This window comes from Chrysochloris asiatica, unplaced genomic scaffold, assembly GCF_000296735.1.
Source record: "Chrysochloris asiatica unplaced genomic scaffold, ChrAsi1.0 scaffold00016, whole genome shotgun sequence".
Taxonomy (NCBI): Eukaryota; Metazoa; Chordata; class Mammalia; order Afrosoricida; family Chrysochloridae; genus Chrysochloris; species Chrysochloris asiatica.
Window position 1 is genome coordinate 23,220,465 of NW_006408534.1, and position 21,150 is coordinate 23,241,614.

Genomic DNA, 21,150 nt, shown 5'->3' on the forward strand with positions numbered 1-21,150 from the left:
TTTGAGTTTCAGTCTTAGATGGGGTTTTGTCCTGAAGGAATTTGATTGCTCGCCTTGTTGGCTTCCTGGAGAACAGCTTGATTATTCTTGTATTAGCCAGTCATGCTGACATCTTTGTTTTGGATTTTTCCTGATGATCTTTCTTTGACGATGAATCTTCTGTCGCTCTAGCTGTTCCAGGCTTGTCTGTTTGTCCTTGGTAGTGGGAATGTCTCACCTCAGAAAGTTCTGGATGGTGCTCAGTATTACACCTAAGGTTCTATACACTGCAAAGGCTATGCAGAAGCCCTATTTCACTGGGCAAGTTCTAGAACCCCTTTTAGGTATTTCAATCAGTTATACGCTGAAGACGGGCTTAAAAGCTTTCTGTACTAATGTTTCCCGACATTCCTTCCTATCCAATTCAAGTGTCCATTTTATGATAGTAGGCAATGGAAACCAATATAGATAGGACAGTCAACCATCTTAGTATTATTTCCTCTCTTCAGACTATGCCTTGATCCCGTATCACAGAGCCCTGTTGTTCCAAGGTTGAGCATGTATCACTACTTACCCCTGTCCCATTTAGCCCATACAAACCTGTCTCAGTGTCCCCCTATCTACCTTGTTCTTCTACACCTTTCCCTCACCCCCAACCCCATCTATAATCCTTGAAGTTTACTCCCCAGCTTCTGGGCATGATTTGCAATTGCAATGCTGTCATAGGCAGAAAAGAGATAGGTAAATAAATCGTTGTCAGTACTGGTCCTGATTTGCCAGATGAGTTGTTTGAACTTCCTGGCTGGGACTCATTTGCCTCAGATTATATTTCCTTGCTTTATGTAACTGAAAAGATTTATTTAGCATCATCATGGTTACTATACATAAATATCCTGGGACTAATGAGGTACAACTGAATGGCCTGGATTCATTCATTTATATTCAGCAAATTATGTACTGAACACCTATTTCAATATGTGAACTGCACTGAACACAACATTGGGCTTCTGGGAGGCCCTTCATAGCTTTTATAGTTCTCTGATGAACTTGGAGAGGGCCCTTCTGATCACCTGCAGAAAAACAGAATGAACAGTTTCACTTCTGAAAACCCTGACTGCAGTATGCAGTATTATCTAAGATCTATGACTACTCAGATTGATGGTTCACCCAATGGGACTTTGTGTTTGGGAGCTGATAAGTCAACTCTAACTGAGATTCATCTGTGTGACATCAGAATGTGTCTCTGCTACAGAGTCAGTAGTCCACTTGCTTCGGAGGACCTCCATTTACCTCAGCATTGGCAGTAGTCTAAAGAACCCAAAAAAGTAAGAACGGCCAAACCGGCCAAAAAATTAAGCAAAACCAACAAAAACCCCGCAAGTAACCTAATGGGGGGTTTTTTTTCCTTTTCTTTTCTTCAGTCCTGATTTCCTATTTGTGTTCTATCAACTGCTGTTTATATATAGATTATTGTGGTTTACAAATTAGTACTATACAAATACACTTGTACTCTAACACACACATAATAAATTATATCAGTTACTATTTATTGGGTGTCTTTTATTTGCTAGGTGTTTGGCATACTTATTTAATTATCACACAAAAAAATCTCTATGACGTTAATTATCATTAAAAAAACCTGTTTTAGAGATGATGAAGCAGAGGCCCAGGAAGGTGAAGTCATTTACTTAAGTTTACAAATCTCCTAAGAAACCCAGCCAGTATTCAATCCCAGATCTCCTTGAGTCTAATGTCCACACTGGTGTCCTTTATATCAGCTGACCTCCTCAGATCAGGTTCCTCTGCCATTCACTACAGAGCACATACTAGAAGATTTCCTGACTCCTGATTATATTTGAACTCTCTCCCTGAAAACTCAGAGCTTACTTAAGAGAGGTACTGAGAAATGTTCTACTTAAATAAAGGGATATGCTTGATTTCTGAGGGCACACATATTACTATCATTAAAAATCACTTTTGACAAAGGATTTCAATCGATTTTGTAATTTATGACAACTGTTCAAGTTAACCTTTACTACATTTCCATGAGTGTACTCAAGTCAATCCAAAACTTCAGCATGTGCTCTTAGCCTCTTGTTCATTTTCACTCTTTTATGAGGAGTACTATAGCTGAGGCTCCAAGCAGTGGTGAGTTTTCAAAGCAAATTAGGGAAACAAAGGAAATTCATTGCATCTATGTTACAGACTTTCTCTTTCAAAGATGATAATAGCCAAATCAAGGTTATCCAAAGATCCCACAAATTTTACCTACATTCAAGTTATCAGACTAGTTTTTGATTCCTAATTTATAAAAATAAAATTCTCCATTGATACGAACTATAGAATATTGGCTTCAACAGTCATTCAGCAGAGGAAGTTTGAACTTAAACTCGTAAATTGAAACTAGCCAGTTCCTCTTGCTTTCTTTGTTGTTGTGAAGTGCTGTCGAGTCAGTGCCAACCCATAGCGACCCTGTACAGGGTTTTTGAGGAGCAGCTGGTGAGCTTGAACCACCGACCTTGCAGTTCAAACACTTTGCAGTCTGGCGCATTAACCCACAGCATAAACTCATTCGTTCTTTTTCAAATGAATATTCAAGGCAGAAGAACCAAGTCCTTAAAGATTAATAGCAGATAGGAGGCCTGGTGTCGTGCTGCACGATAATGCACTGGTCTGCAATGCCAGTTTGAACTTCAAGGTTGGCAGTTCAAACTCACCAGCCACTCCTTGGAAACCCTATAAGACAACAATACTTAACAGTAACAGTAACAACAACAGCAATGACCATAATCAAAGTAAATGAGGCAAAATCTTTCTGTCTTTGCTTCTAAGGAGAATTCTAGTTGTACTTCCACCAAAACAAACATGTTCTTCCTTCTGGCTGTCTATTCAATAATATACATTCAATAATCTCCAATACTACAAGTTTAATGTGCCATTTCTTGTTTGGTCTTCCTTTTTTAATTGTCATTTTCATTATCTGTACTATTTATTTCCTATAGCTTGACAGAGAGTCCTGTAGGTTACACAGTGGACTGCTAACCACATGGTCAGCAAATCAAACCCACCAACTGCTCCTGGGAAACTCTATACAGGGTTGCTATGCGTCTGAACCAACTTGATGGCACTTAGAAACAACAACACAACTGGGCAGAAGGAAAAACTGACTAAAGAACATTTCTAGATGAAAGGAATATTCATGTATAAGAAAAGCAAGTTGTATGTCAGGGAGCCATCAAGGCAAGTAATCAAGTCCTTTCAAGACGACCCCTGACCCTTCAAGACTGAAACGCAAAGGGAACACACAGCAGGCATGTAAGCTTGCTGGTGACTATGTTGGTCAACTGATAAGTGGCAAAGGTTGAAAGGCAGCAATGAAGATATGGGCTGAGTTCAACCACATTCCATTGACTCCTGTCAAACTGGAGATGAGAGAGAGAAGAGAAAGGGATTGTTGGTCCAAAGTGTGGTAACACCTGGGGACTCCTGAGCCCATGGAGAAGGACATAGCCACAGAGGGCTAGAGGTGAGAATGAAGCATCTAGCTGATATGAAGTGAGAGGAGATGCACAAGAATGCCCAAATATTTGCAGATAGTACCCATTTGACCTAGCTAGGTCATCGGCTTGAAGATCAGAACTCGATTAGAGGAAGATAAAAAATGTGGTAAAGGAAACAAGTGTCAATTGCTACAGTTTGATGAACTTGACCTATACTTATGGATGTAGTTGCTCATAATACCAACTGAGAGGGAAGACGTCTTCACATCAAGGATCAATCCTATTCCCTCTACACACAGGGTTGATAGGGATAGATAACTTAAGACATTGGCTACCTAAAATGGGGGTCTATAAAGGCACAAAGTGACTGGATTACAAATTTTTCATGAGGGAGTTTAGTTTCAGAGTGTACAGGGGAAGGTAGAATCCCCAGTGAATAGTTTTCATCTTGTCTAGATGGGTCTGGTGAAAAGAGATGGGGATAAGATTCTTATGATTCAATAGTGAGTAATTGTTATCATGACTAATTGTGACTGTCACAATTGTAAAGGTAGAAGTTTTATAACAAAAGGGAGGGGGCGGTAGTTAACCTTACATTCCAGGAACAGAGGACCCTAGATCCATCAAGGGAGAAGAGCACAAGTGGAACGTGGGACCCTACCCAGAGAAGCAGTGACACCAGAGATGGAGGCAGAGATGATGACATGGAGAGATAGAGCAGCTGAGAACTCTAGACTCATGGCAAGAGAAAGGAGGCTGGCAGCCAGGAGGCAGGCTTGCAGAGTATGTCCTTTGGTTGTTTAAATGATTATATATTCCTGAGTGTTTTTGTGTACAGCAAAACAATACAAAACAGAGGGAATAGAAGCAAATACTGTTGAATGATGATGCATGGAGTGGATTGTAATCATTGCAATAAAATGATTAGTGTAAAACCAATGTTCTCCCATGTAAATTATCACTCAATTCACAATGTTTTTGTTGTTGTTAAGTGCCATCAAGTCGGTTCCGACCCATAGTGACCCTGTACAGGGTTTCTGAGGGTGTAAATCTTTACAGGAGTAGAAAGCCTCATCTTTCTCCTGTGGAACGGCTGGTAGTTTCGAACTGCTGACCTTGCAGCTCACAGCCCAGTTCGTAGCCACTATGCTACCAGAGCTCACTATAGAAACTTTAAAATAAAAAAACCAACAATGAAAGATCATCTCATACCAGCATTAATAGCAAAGTTTTTTTTAAAAAAATGGAAGATAACAAATGCTAACAAGGGTGCAGAGAGACTGGGATGCTCCTACATTGCTGGTGGGACTGTAAAATGGTGCAACCACTGTGGAAAACAGTATGTCGCTTCCTCAAAAAGTTGGAAATAGAAATGCCTTATGACCTAGAAATCCCTCTAGATGGTATATATTCTCAAGAAATAATAGTCATGACATGGATATGCACACCCATGTTCATCGCAACACTATTCATAACAGCAAAAAGATAGAGACAGCCTAAATGCCCATCCATGGAAAAATAGATAAACTGGTACATTCACACAATGGACTACTACACAACATTAAAAAATAATGATGAATCTGAGGAAAAGCCTCATAGCATGGATGAACCTACAGATATTATGTTGAGTGAAATTGTTGTTGTTGTTGTTAAGTGCCATCAGGTCGGTTTCAACTAATAGCAACCCTGTATAGTGTTTCTTAAAAGCTCAAGAGCAGCCACATAAAGTGTAACTATTGGTCTCTCTGTGTCCAGAAGAAAGAAGAGTGAAGAAAATCAATTAGTCCAATAAACCAATAGATCGCTTGAACTTAGTCTCCATAACCTTGAGACCAGAAGAACCAAATGGTACCAAGTTACCACTACTAACTGCTCTGAAAGGAATCATATTAGAAGGTCTTGGATAGAGTAGAAGAAAAATGTAGAACTGAAAATCATTTTCAAAAGACCAATCTTACTGGTTAGATATAGATGAGTGGAAAGCCTGAGACAATGATCCTCCCATCTCCCTTCTGCCTTTTGATTGTCTGAACCCAGGGCAATAATCCATATCCACAAGGTATTTAACAGGATTAGGCGTGTCCATTGCAAACCCACAACCCACCAAAATGGGAAAGGATAGGAAAACCTCTCAAGGAATACAAAAAGGACTGGCTTTCCAAATGGTTACCAAGTCAGAGCAGTGAGGAGTGGGGAGGGTGTTATTCCTGATTCCTAGTGGTTCCTAATCTTCCAGAAGGCAACTGGGGCAGAGCAGTCTTCTCAGGTACAAAGGTCACTAGCCTCCAGCCCCTACTCTCTGAAACCCCTGAGGGTAGACCAGTCCTCCCCGCACCACCACCACCACCCCATAAATAAATAAATATGGATCTGAGTCCTTCGCCCTGTCTCTTCCTCATCTCCCTGAGACAGAACTTATGTGGAAAAGCAAACAGGCCCAGGCCCAGGACCATGCCCTTTGGACCTTTTGCAATTCACTCAGAGCTCTTTAGGACAGCCCTTATATAAATAGGGCGCAGACGCCTGGCAGCCCATTCCCACCATCAGTCCTTCGGGGCAGAGAATCACACTCAGCGCCTGTTTTTGGATAACCTCGGATCTGGTGAGACCCAGGCCACTGTGAGGGAGCTGCTCCCACAGACCGGGTCGGCCATGGGCCCCCCGAGGCCCGCGCTGCTGCTGCTTCTGCTGCTGCTGATAGGCGGCGCCTCGGCGGGTGAGTGCAGGGCGGTGGATCTGCTCTATTCTGCCTGTGATGGTCCTTCCCCATCGGGCAGCCCCTCTTTAAGGGCTCTCAGGAGGGCATGGGGGATGTCTCCCGTGGGAGACTGGAGGAACTGATCCAATAGGAGGAATTACAATGGTGGAAACAGCGCCAGGGCTTTAGCTGGGCCACTTCAGCCTGTATATGAGGGAAGGCAGCCTTTGGCCTGGACTTCTACAGGGCCTGGAGCTAGAGCGAGCTACAGTACCAACTGGGTCCTCCAAACTCGAGATTAGGCCTAAAGGGCTGGAGAGTGGGTTCCCTGAACCTGAATCTGTTGTAAAAAGGAAAAGACCCATGCAGACCCTCCCTCCATGTCAGATCGTCTGGGAAGGCATGTGAAAACCCATACTGTTTTTTTCTCCTTTTCTTACAGAAGACAAAGCGCTGGAAAATGTCAGCCCCAGTTGTCCAAGTAAGGCATTCCCCCCACTGGGCACGGGAGGGTGCCCTGCAGTACCAACCCATTCTTCTGAACCTCTCCACTCACTAGGGACCCCCACTCTGTGATGTTGGAATGCTATTGGGGGTGTGCAGTGATCTGACGCCCCAGGAAGTGGGTCCCTTGCTTTTCTGCCTACCCCAAGGAATCTGAACTCTCTTCCTCTTGACCTTTTGTTCTGCTCCGAAAGCTCAGTCTGGGGGTAAGGGGAGGGTGGGACTGTCACTCTGTTGACCCGTGAACACTTAAAAGCGATCATAATCATACTGTTCATTAATAGTTAATCATTCATTTGAAGAGCATGAAGGTGAGGAAACACTGACTTTAACCTTTGTGCAAAATTCCAGACCCCCACCTCCTCATATTTACCTGACCCCTAAGGGTCAAAGGGGCTGACCTTACTGTGCTCTTAGCAAAGTACCAGCATTGGCGTCTCGTGGGGTAGCACTGCCATCTGGTGGTTTTACTTTATCACTGCATCTGGGTTCATGATCCAGATGCTCTTTGCCAGTTTTTACTCAAATGGTTCAGAAAATTCTTCTCAAGCACAATAGAAATCTCCAGACATTTATTTATGAAGGTTTCTTAAGACATTAAGATAACCTTTAATAAATGTTTACTCACAGACGTCGGAGAATTTAAAAAACAGTCACAGGATTATGACATTTTCCACTGAAGAAGGTAGCAGAGATAGCATATCCTTTTTGCTTAATGCTGTCAAAACTTAGTTTAGGAGTTTATTTCTATAGATTCTCTGAGACTAATTCATTGACACTATCTTCCCTGCACTGCAGATGACATATTCAAGGAATGCAAAATCTAGTTAATTTAAACCTTGTGATTGTGTGCCTTTGAGTCAATTCTGACTCACAGTGACTTTATAAGATAGAATGGAACTGTCTTTGGAAATCATCAGGCTTCCAAAGCTGTAATTTTTATAAAAGCAAACAGGCATAACTATCTTCCATGGAGTATCGGCTGGGTTCGAATTATCAGCCTTTCAGTTAACAGCTGAGTTCTTAACCACTGCATCACCATGGTTTTAGGCTCAGTAAAAACATAATGTTGTTGTTGTTAAGTGCCATTAAGTTGGTACCGACTCATAGTGACCCTGTATAGGGTTTCTGAGGAGCGGCTAGTGAGCTTGAACCTCTGACCTCGTGGTTCAAAGTGACCCTACAGTGCATTCACCCACTGTGCCACACCAAGACTCCAAAAACATAACAGGGAAGTTAAATCTATAGGTATACCTTGCTTTAAGGAGCTCTGGTAGCTTAGTGATTATGAATCGGGCTGTGAACTGCAAGGTCAGCAGTTTGAAACTATCAGCTGCTCCACGGGAGAAAAATGAGGCTTTCTGCTCCCGTAAAGATTTACAGCCTCAGAAACCTTGTTTTGGGTCGCTATGGGTCAGAACCGATTCGATAGCACTTAACAATAACAACCTTGTTTTATTGCACTTTGCCTTATTGCTGTTCACACATACTATGGCTTCTAAAAATTGAAGGTTTGTGGCAAAACTGAGTCAAACAGGTCTACTGGAACCATTTTCAAGAGCACGCACATGTTTCCTGTCTCTGTGTCACATCTTGGCAATTCTCAAAATATTTCAAATCTTTCATTATGTTATTGCACACTTAATAGACTAAGTTTAGTGTAAAATAACTTTTATATACACTGGGAAAACAAAAACATTGTGTGACTCACTTTATTGCGGTGGTCTGGACTGGATGCTCAAAGTCTCTGAGGTATGTCTATACAGAAGAAAACTAAGTCTAATGCAAAGCCTATTAAAAATCAGTTTCATTACCATTTTTTATTATCTGTGCCACTGCTCCTCTTTGTTCCGGATTGAGTGTCCTTAACAGAATTATTTCTGCTTTGTGGTTGACTAATTTCTCCACATTTTAGAAGATGCAACTCGATTCAAGCACCTCAGGAAGTATGTTTATAACTACCAGGCTGAGAGTTCCAGTGGAGTCCCTGGGACTGCTGATTCAAGAAGTGCCACCAAGATCATCTGCAAGGTATGAGAGTGGAGCTTGGTGTAAGCTGGAGCCTGCCGCTTTCCCCAGTCTATCTTGACTATGTGTCCATGATCTTAAAGAGGCTGTGTGCTACCATACCCAGCACATGCCAGCTCTACTGTTCTGGGACCAGCCCTCACTTTGTAAATCAACCACATTGCTGAGAAGTTGTCAGCCTCTGAAAATGTTCCCATTCAATTTGTTTTGCCCATAGCTTCAAAGCTTTAAGAGGAATACATGCCCTAAAATGTCAGCACTACCTGATTGTCGGTTTGAACATGATGGAAGATGTTCAATGAGTGTGCTGCTAGGGAGGTAGGAATTTTAGGAAAGCACTGTGGTGTGCAGTTTTTAGCATATCCAAAAATCTATGTCAAACAGAATCAATTGCTACAAAGAGAAAAGTTCTGAACTGTTTACTTTAAAATAAAATTGTCAACTTATCATTGGGACTGACAGTTGTTGTTGTTAACTTCGTCAAGTCAGTTCTGATCCATAGGACCCAGTATAGGATTTCCAAGGATCAGGAGATGAGCTTTAAGTGCTGGTGACTTTATGATTCAAATCAACTTTGCAGTACAGCACATTAGCCCACATTAGCCACCAGGGCTCGGAGTGTACTTACATCCATATACATATGTAGCAAGATGTAAAGGCTGTTGCTAGGGCTGGTATAGGGAAGAGAGAGCAGGAATTGTCCTCTTCTTTATAGGATTCCAATGTCTGCATTATCCGTGTGGCTATTTAAACTAAATACAAGTTTTAAATCAGTTCCTTAGTCACATTAACTATAGTTCAAGTACCCAATAGCTACAGGTGGCTTCTTGTTGTTAAGTGCCATTGAGTCAGTTCCAAGTGACCGTGTATAACATTCCCAAGGAGCAACTTTGGGTTTGAACTACCAACCTTGTAGTTCACAGTCCAGTGCTGATCCTACAGAACCACACCAGGAGTCTACATCAGGTAGCTAGTGACTACCATATTGGACAGTGCAAATATAGAATATTTCCATCATCACAAGGAGCCCTGGTAGTATAGTGCTTTATGAGCTGAGCTGCTAACTGCAAGGTCAGTAGTTCAAATCTACCAGTTGCTCCATGGGAGAAAGATGAGGCTTTCTGCTCCTGTAAAGATTTATAGCCTTGAAAACTCTATACATGGCCGCTATGAATCAGAACTGACTCGGTGGCACACAACCACCATCACCGCCACTGCCACCATAACAAAAAGCTCTTTGAACAGCACTGGATAACAATTAGAAATTTGTTTAAATTCAGCTGCATGTGAAGCCCCAAACAAGCTCTGATAGATTGTTTGTTTGTTTGTTCGTTTTGATGATATTAAGAAAATTTATTCTGTTGAAACCAAGTCTGCCTTCTTCCTGCCCCATGCTGTTGTTGTTGTTGTTGTTATGTGCTGTGGAGTTGGTTCCGACTCATAGCGACCCTGTACAGGGTTTCCGAGGCTGTAAATCTTTACAAGAGCAGAAAGCCTCATCTTTCTCTCGGAACAGCTAGTAGTTTCGAACTGCTAACCCTGAGGTTCGCAGTCCGATTCGTAACCACTACGCTTATCCCACTCTTCACTTCATCTAACTAATAACATCTCTTTATAAGTAAATTAGAACCAATAAAAGACATCGTCCTTCAGATGAACAGGGAGCCACTGGGAAAACTTTTTAAATGGTATCACAAGATAGTGAGAAAGCCAAAAGTAGGACTAAATCTAGATTGAGTCATGGAAGCATGTTAAGGAGACATGGGATGTTGAGGGAGCAGACAGTCATATTCACAGCGACATCTCCCTTGTTGTCTTGATTCGAGACTAAGCCCTGGAATATGAGGGGCATCTGTGTTCTAGTTGAAAAGTCTCAGTGTGCATCTTCCCTTTAAGGTCGAGCTGGAGGTGCCCCAACTCTGTAACTTTATCCTGAAGACAAACCAGTGCACCCTGAAAGAGGTGTATGGCATCAACCCTGAAGGCGAACCCTTGCTGAAGAAGACCAAGAACTCTGAGGAGTTTTCCACCGCCATGTCCAAGTAAGGCATGAGCATGTCTACTTAAGTGTCTGAGCTCTGCGCATCCCTGCATGTCTTGTGAATATGTGCCAAGTGTGTCCACTGAGGTGTGAATTTGTTGTTCACATTAGGCATATACATTAGTATAAACATTTGTATTCTCTATTCACCATGGGTCAGTGAGTTGCCTTCTGTGTCTTCCACAACAATCGAAAAGACTAAAGCATTGTTTACCCTCCTGGTTAAGTTCCATAATTGTCAATTAAATGTGTTTCTGAAAGATCACATATTTCAAACTCATTGAAATAGTGAAGGTGGAGACAGTTTGTGTAAGACAGTGAATTTTTGTTTCAAGAATTAAACTTGTCCCTGGTGATCCTAGGTGTGGGTCCTGGTAGGATGTGCACTGTGACATTGTGTTATGAGTGCAGGGTCTGCTTGGGGAAGGTGAGGTTCAGGCCTAAGAAAGCAGGGGTGAGCCAAGGCCATAGTGACTCCCCTTCCCAGGGCTAGCATACAACCAGTGCAGCAGATAAGGGCATCCTTGTGGTGCAACACAGTTGCCATCTCTTTTGATGGCTCAATTCCAGTATTATAGCAAATGTTTAATATTTTGAGAACCACCCCTCTTTCAGCCCCAAACCACAGTTTGTAGTATCTAAGTGTTTATGAATATAGGTAGTCACTGATGTGTCCATCTTTTGGTGTTTTGAACATTAGATTTGAAAACCAGTTATTTCTCTGCCAGTTGTATCTTGGCACCATCTGTCTTTCTTACCCTATCCCACAGAACTGTGCTGGGAGATGGGCAGTCATGAGATGGAGTAACAGTTTTTAATCCTTACCCTTCTTCATTGAACAAATGGAGTCCTGCTCTTGACCACAGCCAGACTGTCCCGGCTGTATCATGGGTCAGAACTTCCTGGGAGGTTGCTGTGGCTATAGGAGACACACCTGGCTTCCTTATTCTCTTTCTGAATTAACTAGAGTAGGTACATCCAGACCCTCTGGATTTCCCAAAGTAAAACCCTAACTCTCCCACCACCGATTCCCTAAGGCCAGAGGCAACTCAGCTTTCAGACATGGCCCTAGTAGTTGACATCTAGTAAATTCCAACTAATGGCAACTCCATGTGTGTCAAAGTAAAACTGTGCTCCACAGGGTTTTCAGTAACTGATATTTTAGAGATAGATCACCAGGCTTTCTTCCAAGGCATCTCTAGGTGGGTTCAATCTGCCAACCTTTTGGTTAATAGCCAAATGCTTAACTGTTTGCACCACCTAGGGACTCCTTCAGTCATGGCTGGGGAGCCTATAAAAGACAGAATATCTGACAAGCACATGAAAAATTCAAATTCACTAGTAATCAGGAAACGCAAATCATTTTAACAATGAGCTGTCAATTACTTTATACCAGTCAGACTTTAAAACTTCTATAGTGCTTGTTGCTGGCAGGAGTATAGGGAAACACACTCACATGCATTATCATTGCCAATATGAGTTGCTAAGGAATATCTATGATGACTCAAATACTTACGCCCTTTGATACAGCAATCTCAGTCATCTCTAAGACTATGGCCCATAAAAGTAAAAGCAGTAATGCCTAAAGCTATATGAACAAGGATGGGTATTTCAGTATTATTTGTGTGGCAGTAATCACAATAATAAATATAAAATTAATGCCATCAAACAAGAGAATGTCTGAGTAAATTTTATATAATTATATAAACATAGAATGGAATGGAATGTAACTTTTTTAAAAAAGCTTTTATTGTGAATTGAGTAATAGTTTACATGGGAGAACATCAATTTGGCACTCATCCTGTCGTATTTTGTTTCATTGCAATTATTATAATCCCCTCCATGCATCAGAATTCAACAGCATTTGCTTCTATTCCCTCTGTTTTGGGGTTGTTGTTTTTTTGTTTTTGTTTTGAGGTACACAAAAACACTCAGGAATATATAATCATTTAAACAACCAAAGGGCAGGTTTGGAATGTAACTTTTAAAAAGTGTGTTAGAATGACACCAAATTACCCAGAAGAATTTTCATTAAGTGCAAAAAGAAAAATGAATCAATGCATAATATGATCCCATTCATATAAGACAAACAATGAATGGCAAAAGTCTTTATGTTTATATGTGTACCCATAAGAAGAAAAACAACAAATACATATATATATATATATATATATATATAGGAGCTCTGGTAGCATAGTGGTTACGAATCGGACTGCGAACCTCAAGGTCAGCAGTTCGAAACTACCAGCCGCTCCACGGGAGAAAGATGAGGCTTTCTACTCCCATAAAGATTTACACCCTCAGAAACCCTGTACAGGGTCGCTATGGGTAGGAACCAAGTCGACGGCACCTAACAACAACAACAAATATATATATATATAATTTGTTGTTGTTATTGTTAAGTGCTGTTGAGTCGATTCCAACCCATAGCAACCCTATATAGGGTTTCTGAGAAGCAGCTGGTGAGCTTGAACCACCAACCTTGCAGTTCAAACAGCTTTGCAGTCTGGCACATTAACCCACAGCACCACACCAGGACTCTCTCTCTCTTTCTCTCTCATTCTTTGTCTCTCTCTTGAAAATGTTTATGTTTTATTTTTTAAATGTTGTTAAAAGGAGAAAAATAAGAAAGAACCTGCAAAATTACTCCAGCTTACTTCTGGCAACCTCCCAATGGGCTGCTATATAGATGTTGGTAGGCAATGTTGTTGTTATGTGCCGTGGAGTCAGTTTTGACTCATAGCATAGCATATTCATATAAAGATTTTGTCGTTGTTTTGTCTAAGGTCATTTAATGAACTTTTCTTCATCTTTTTTTTTTTTTTTTTTTTTTCTATCTCAACTCTCTGACCATGCAATCTCGCTCTCTCCCTGGAATAGGTACGAGCTCAGGCTGACCATTCCTGAAGGGAAGCAGGTTTTACTTTATCCAAACAAGGATGAACCCAAACACATCTTGAACATCAAGAGGGGCATCATTTCTGCCCTTCTGGTTCCTCCAGAGACAGAAGAGGCCAAACAAGTGATGTTTCTGGTGAGAATTTGTAAAATCCGTGATGCTGTTGTTGTCAGGTGCCAGCGACCCCATGCACAACAGAATGAAACACTGCCTGGGCCTGTGCCATCCTCACTGTGGCTGCTATCCTTGAGTCCATTATTGCTGCCACTGTGCCAATCCATTTAATTGGGTGGATCTCACTCTTTTTTGCTGTCCCTGCACTTTACCAAGCATGATGTCCTTCTCCCGGGACTGGTCTCTCCTGATAATATGTTCAGAGTACGAGAGACAAAGTCTGGCCAACCTGACTTTTAAGGCACATTCTGTCTGTACGTCTTCCAACACAAATTTGTTTGTTCTTCTAGCAGTCCATGGGTTTAATATTCTCCTCCAACACCATAACTCAAATGCATCCATTCTTCTAATTTAATTCTTCTAATTCAATGTTGTTACGTGCCATCCAGTCAGTTAAATTCATCTTTGTTTAACTCATTGAAGCCCCACTGTGTACATGAAATGAATCATTGGCCTATTTACACAGCTTTCCACCTGAGGTATCCTGGTGTGAAATACCACTGGTCAGATTTCCCAGGTTTCCCCCTGTCCTACCCAGAGCTACCAGCAAGGCTAAGAAAGCGCTGCCCCTCGGAAAAGTACAACAGTTCACCCTTAGCAGTTTACCTGATCAGGTTAGATATAATTTAAAAGCAGTTAATAGTTTGGTTTTGTTTCCTATTCCCATGAGGTATAATACAGCAAAGTCTGTGTTTTTTTATTTTAAACACAAAAGTAAGTCAATATGTTGTCACCTTCTTTTAAGAACTTCAAGTTTGACCTTAGAAAGAATTCCATTTACTTCAGCCCCACAATGTTCTTGAGCCCTTATAGTGTTCTGTGTTCTTTACTAGACTGGAGAATACAGAAATACATTTTGTGGGAAGAGTCTAGATAGATACAACACAAGGAAGAGTAGAATACATGCTGCACTGAGCAAGACAGAGCAAATGCCTGAGAGCACAGAATAGAATGTCAGAGTTGCCTACCTCCTAAAGGCAAGACAGGGATGACTAGCTTCCAGCCCCAGAACCACCCTGAACTGTTTTTCTCTCTCACAACTCTGGCTATCCAAGTATCAGCAAGGCCCATACCCCACAGAAGAAACACCATTGCAAATTCTGGTACTTCTCCCTTTTCTCCCAGGCTCCTTTCCCAGCCCTTATGAAGCACTACAGATAGCCCCTCCCGACCCCTCTCCCCATACACACCCCACACACACATTGAATGTATCTCGTTGTACCTTCTCCTCCCATAGGATACTGTATATGGAAACTGCTCCAGTGACTTTATTGTTAAAACAAGAACAGGAAATGTGGCGACAGAGGTATCCATTGAAAGAAATCTGGAGAAATGTGATCACTTCAAGCCCATGAGCACAGGTGTTAGCCCACTTGCTCTAATCAAAGGCATGGTAAGTCTCCTATCAGCATTGTTAATCAGGTATTTTCTCTGTTGTCAAATTTCTGTTAGAAATAGTAGGGAGCTCAGAAAAGAACCTGGCCAGCCTGTTATTTTTACCGATGAGGAACTGAGTACTAGACACTGAAGACTTGCCAAAGACATATGGATATGACCCATTGCTAATAGAGCCAGGACTAGGATTGGGTCCTAGACGTCCAGTCTAGCACTCTTGTTCTTCTGTTGTCTTTTTTTATCACTGGCACTAAACCCTTTGCTGTCACTTGAGAGTAATTACTCTGTCTGCATCTTGGCATAGGACAGCAAACATACCTACTCTTCCTTCTTGTGCAAGGACTGGAAGACCCCAGTTCCAACTCTGGCCTCAGAGGAAGTCTCAAGACATTCATTCCCCTACTCCTCTCCCTCACTCCCATAGAGAGGAACTGACTAAACCAAAGTGTTTCAATTTCATGTCCTTCTATCCCAGTTATGACCTGGATCAAAGTCTGACCCCTCTGCTGGCTGTCTGGGCTACCCTCTGAGTTCTAACTTTCACTCCCATTAACTAGGGTCATGGAGTACAATATCACCTATGCTTTCTCAACCCCTGATCTTGTATCATCCTCTGGAACATAAGTTACAGGTTATCTCAGTAAATACAAGGGACTTGAGCAATCACTGCCATACCCAACAATGTCCCTGGTCATTGACCTTGGGGCCAAAAACAGAGAGTCCAATGAACACAAGGACCACTGATTTGTGCATCTTTTCTAAGCACCTGCTATATACTCTTGGCAGTACTGAGGCAGGGACTGTGGCAGATGAACCATTGACCTGCTTTTCAAGATGCTAACAGGCTAATGCAGTAACAAGGTTTTTACACATGGCAGTAGAGAACAGCATATAGTGTACCCCAAGAAAGTGATCAGCTCAACAGTACAGATGAGCAGTCCTACAAAGGGGAAAGTATGAGAGTGCTTCAAAAAGTTCCTGGAAAAATTAAATGAAAAGGCAATGAGATTTTTCCACAAACTTTTTGTAGTCCCCTCATATGTATGAGTCAGATAGCTCACTGGGCCTAAAGTTTCATAGAGCATGTGGAGCATGGATCTGAAAAGCCCAAAAGATGTGTAAATGGAAGAAATGCATAAGAAAGAGCACAGGAAAAATAACAAAAGGTTGTGTAAATGGTTAAGCACTAGACTACTGGACAAAAGTTTGGTGGTTTGAACCCACCCTGAGTTGCTTTGGTGATCAACTTCTGAAAGGTCACAGCCATTGAAAACCTTATGGAACACGGTTCTACTCTGATGCACATAGGGTCACCACGAGTCAGAACTGACTCAACAGATGCAACAGATGCAAAATTGACTCATCAAAATGAGGTTAAAAAGATTCTACACCTTGATTCAGATTTGGAGATGCTAAGGTGTTGCATCCTCTTGTCTAAATGCCAAATATCAAGCTTGCTTCTTTTACTGAGCTTATCAAGTAGTATAGGACCCTCTTGAGGGTATAATAGAAGCCTCAGGTACAAGCCATGAGGACTGACCACAATGCTTTTCCCTCATCTCATGCACAGACCCGCTCCTTGTCAACTCTGATCAGCAGCAGCCAGTCCTGCCAATACACCCTGGATTCCAGGAGAAAGCATGTGTCAGAAGCAATCTGCAAAGAGCAACATCTCTTCCTGCCTTTCTCATATAAGTAGGTCACCAACTGCACTCTTGACCTATCATTTAAGGGGGTTAATGTGAGCTGAACACTTCCCAGTACCAAGCTAGCAAGGGAGCTACAATCCCTATTCCTATTCCCCTTGCCAGACTCACAGGTAATTTGTCAGGCAAGTCTTAGACGTTTAAATCAGTTCAAAGAGATCCCAGATCTAGATGCTAAGGGCTGTGGTAGAGGTGGAGGTGGTATTCCATGGAGTCAGTTCTGACTCATAACAACCCTATATAGAGTTTCTGAAGCTATAAATATTTACGGGAGCAGAAAGCCTCATTTTCCTACTGCAGAACTGCTGGTAGTTTTGAACTCCTGACCTTGAGGTTAACAGCCCAACTCATAACCACTACGCTACCAGAGCTCCTTCCTAAGGGCTGTAACTCAACAAAAAGTTGCAATATTTACATGCTGCTTTGGTTAGAAATTTTTAGAATATTTGAAATTTGGGCTGGGGATATGTGTACTCAAATCTATTTATAAAACTAGCCGTCAACTTTTGTTAATTGAGTAACTGCTATATTTTGGGAACTGTGTTGTGTTATTGTTAGGTGCCATTGAGTAGGTTCTGAATGATAGCTACTCCATGCACAACAGAATGAAACACTGTCTGGTCCTCATACTTCGGATATACTGTGTTATTAGACACACTAAATAATTTGAATGCACCGTGTTTGTCCCTATCCTGTGGGTACCCCAGACCAGAGGAGAGTAGAAGGTACACATCCTTCTGATGGATGGATGACAAGTATGTCCAAGAGGGTGAATGTTGTTCATTAAATGAGTCTGAGACAGCAGGATTTAAACACACTTAGAAATAGGGCCAAGATTTGGGTAGAAACTGAAGGGGAAAACATTCAATATGAAAAAATGAGTGTGTTGGGAAAACAAGACAGGCACTGACTATCAGTGGCATGACCCACTTTCTTTGTCACCAGGAATAAATATGGAATGATGACACATGTTACACAGTCTTTGAAACTTGAAGACACACCTAAGATCAACAGTCGCTTCTTTAATGAAGGTAGGCCTATACGTCCACATGCTTGCCAGGCCTAGGTGATAGGCCCATGCAGCAACCAAGGCTTAACTCCTGGCTGGGCCTTGATTAATGAGCTAAGTTGTTGATGGTCTGTTTGCTGAACTATCTCTAGTAAAAAAAAAAAAAAAAAAGCTAATTCATTTCAAAACATCAAGCAGTGAGAAAAAAAATTTTTTTAATAGGAGGAGGGGCATACTTTCTCAAAACTCCTAAGGTTTTCATAGTGGAACATCAGACTGGAAAGTGGTATCTTAATGTGACCCCTTTGGTAGACTGACAACATCATGTGGTTGCAGGGCCCCATGCAGCAGTCTGGGGCCTGGATGTGCTAGGGCAAGCGGAAGGAAACCTTTAGAATCTAGCCAGATAATAATCCCAGGAATCAATCTTTAGAGTTGGAAGGGTCTTCAGAGATCTGTAGTCCACCTTAACACCCTGTGTTTGTATTATATTTAAGCCTGCCAAACCTCTTTGTTATACATTACTTTGTCATATAACATAGCACCTGTGAAGTCAAGTTGTAGGAGCATGTGATTTTATAACCATTCTTCGGTTGATGTTAAATGCCATAGTGTTGTTTCTGACTCATAGTAACACTGTCTAGAGTTTCTGAGGAGTGACTGGTGGGTTTGAGCCACCAAACTTTCAGTTAGTAGTCCAGTGGTTATACAACAGTGAAATTACACATAGAGAGGAATACTGATTTATTCAAGGTCAGCAAGTATGAGAGCGAGCACAGAGTTCGCCCCAAGGTGTATGATAAGTCAGATCTCTTCCATTGTACCACAGTTCCATGTTTTTACCTCCCTCCCTGGCATGTCTCAGAACAGAATGATGCAGAAGATACCCAAGTATCTCCTCTTCCCACAAGCAGCCAGTAGATCCATCTAGAAGAAATGGTGGGTGACGTTCAGCTGTAGCCATGTCAGCAGCAGCCCCTCCTCACCAGTTCCATCCAGCAAAGACGTGCATGATACTGAATTTAGACAAACTTGACTCTGCCCGTTAGTCCCAGAGTATTACTGGACAAATTAAATTGATACTTTCTACTTCAAAGGGGGGAATAATAACAACCTGAAGGAATATTGTGATGATTCTGTGACAAGAATATAATAAACACATAGCACACAGCATAAACTAGGCAATGAGGACAAGATAATTTTTCAGTCTTTTCCTCAATGTCCAGATTCCAATATACAAAGATATGGTTGAGATGCAAAGGTAAACAAGAACACCTGTGACACATTGCATTCTTTCAGGTGCTGAGAAGGTGGGCCTTGCCTTTGAGATTACCGAATCCACATCACCTCCAAAGCAGGCAGAGGCCATTTTGAAAACCCTCCAGGAACTGAAAAAACTGTCTGTTTCTGAGCAGAATGCCCAGAGAGCTAACCTCTTCAACAAACTGGTTACTGAGCTAAGAGGCCTCAACAATGAAGCAGTTGCATCCCTCTTGCCAAAGCTGAACGAGGTGTCCAGGTATTTCTTTGATGCTGCAGCTCATTATCTCACGTAACCCACGATAACTACTAAACTTTCAAATCTTAGCCAGAGAGAGAATCTTGGGTACCATTTAAATGCCACATTAGTCAAGTAGTTAATCAATTAATGTTTGCTGTAAAGAAATATCAGCCAATGTGCCTTGCCTCAGAAAGCTTACAGTTCTTTGAGCAACACACACACACACACACACACTGTATCCAAGGCAGATATGTATTTCTGTGTTAAAATGGAGAGGTAAGGAGAAATGTTAGTGTCTGAAAATTGGAACCACGATTTTTACACATTTTTTTTTTAACATTACCTCATTGTATAACATAACAGCCTGTGAAGTCAAGCAGTAGGAATATGTACTTTGACAACCCTTCTGTTTTTGTTACATCAGCTTGGACTCATAACAACCCTGTATAGAGTTTCTAGCTCTGTTGTGGGTACTCTGGAAAGTTTGAGAGTAAAAGAAGAAGTCTGTGACCTCTAGGAGCTCATAGATTAAATGAAGAGAACTCTCAAATAAATAATAATTTGACATGTCCACTTCATGACACTCACTGTCTCTAAGTGCTCTGAGGAGCAAAAGAGGGACTGAGGAAGGAAAGGGTTCATGGTTTTAAGAACCAGAGTTGGATTTTGAAAGATGATTGATTTGCATAGTGAACAAAGGAAGTTAAGTGCACCTCTGACAAAGGAAACACCCTGGGTGAAGGAGAGTTTGTCTTCCTTGAAGGTGGTCCATTTAACTTTCTCCTTTTTTGTTTTCAGTCCCATTACTTTACAAGCCTTGGTTCAGTGCGGACAGCCACAGTGTTACACTAATATCCTCCAGTGGCTGAAAAGTGAGAGAGCTAACCCCATTCTCATAGATGTCGTTACCTACCTAATGTCCCTGATCCCAGAGCCCTCCGAAGACATGGTGCGGGAGATCTTCAACACTGCAAAGGAGCAGCAAAGCCGGGCCACCTTCTATGCTCTGAGCCATGTGGTTAACAAGTGAGTGGATTTACACTGAGGATGTCCCCACAACTCTATATTAAAATGATACCTCTCCCTCCACTTTCTAACACTTCTGCTTGCTGTTTTGTTTTTCTGATGACCATTTTGAAGTAATGACTTGAAATAAGAAACTGGCAAACACAAGCTTGGATTTTCAGAGCAGCCTAGCTAGATTTACTGAGTCCTAACTCTCTTTTATTCTGTAGCTATCATAAAACAACACCGCAGGCCCAGATCCTGTTAGACATTGTGGAGTACCTGTTGGCACAGATTCATAATAACTGCATTGGAGACCAAGATCTCATCTACTTGACTCTGAGGGTACTTTCAGTATTTTGTATAAAATGTTTCATTTCAGAAATAATTTTCCTTAACACCTTCATTCCTCCTTCTTCACCTGGATGCTAACTTGTTTCTTTTCTTCAACTCAGGTCATTGGAAATATGGGATCAGCCATGGATCAAGTAACCCCAAGACTGAAGTCTTCAGTCCTGAAATGTATCCAAAGTACAGAGCCATCACTGCTGATTCAGAAAGCTGCTATCCAGGCCCTGAGGAAAATGGTCTCTAACAAAGAGGTAAAATCCATAGGAGGGCTAAAAGTGAGAGGTTTTTTCCAATTAACGAGGTATTGGAGAGTACCAGTGAACAAGGTTCTAAATGTCATGATTCTACTAACTTTATCTA

The 21,150-nt window shown here is 41.7% G+C and overlaps 1 protein-coding gene across 1 annotated transcript in view; it reads left to right on the plus strand.

Moving 5' to 3' along the window:
- Nucleotides 1-6,131: 6,131 nt before the first annotated feature.
- Nucleotides 6,132-21,150, plus strand: part of APOB (apolipoprotein B) — a 53,453-nt gene continuing 38,434 nt past the window's right edge. The window contains exons 1-12 of the mRNA XM_006835248.1: nucleotides 6,132-6,195; nucleotides 6,620-6,658; nucleotides 8,597-8,712; nucleotides 10,606-10,751; nucleotides 13,631-13,784; nucleotides 15,061-15,216; nucleotides 16,789-16,913; nucleotides 17,870-17,955; nucleotides 19,233-19,452; nucleotides 20,233-20,460; nucleotides 20,670-20,784; nucleotides 20,895-21,041. Of these exons, the coding sequence (XP_006835311.1) occupies nucleotides 6,132-6,195; nucleotides 6,620-6,658; nucleotides 8,597-8,712; nucleotides 10,606-10,751; nucleotides 13,631-13,784; nucleotides 15,061-15,216; nucleotides 16,789-16,913; nucleotides 17,870-17,955; nucleotides 19,233-19,452; nucleotides 20,233-20,460; nucleotides 20,670-20,784; nucleotides 20,895-21,041 (1,596 nt within the window). The remainder of the gene's footprint in view (nucleotides 6,196-6,619; nucleotides 6,659-8,596; nucleotides 8,713-10,605; nucleotides 10,752-13,630; nucleotides 13,785-15,060; nucleotides 15,217-16,788; nucleotides 16,914-17,869; nucleotides 17,956-19,232; nucleotides 19,453-20,232; nucleotides 20,461-20,669; nucleotides 20,785-20,894; nucleotides 21,042-21,150) is intronic.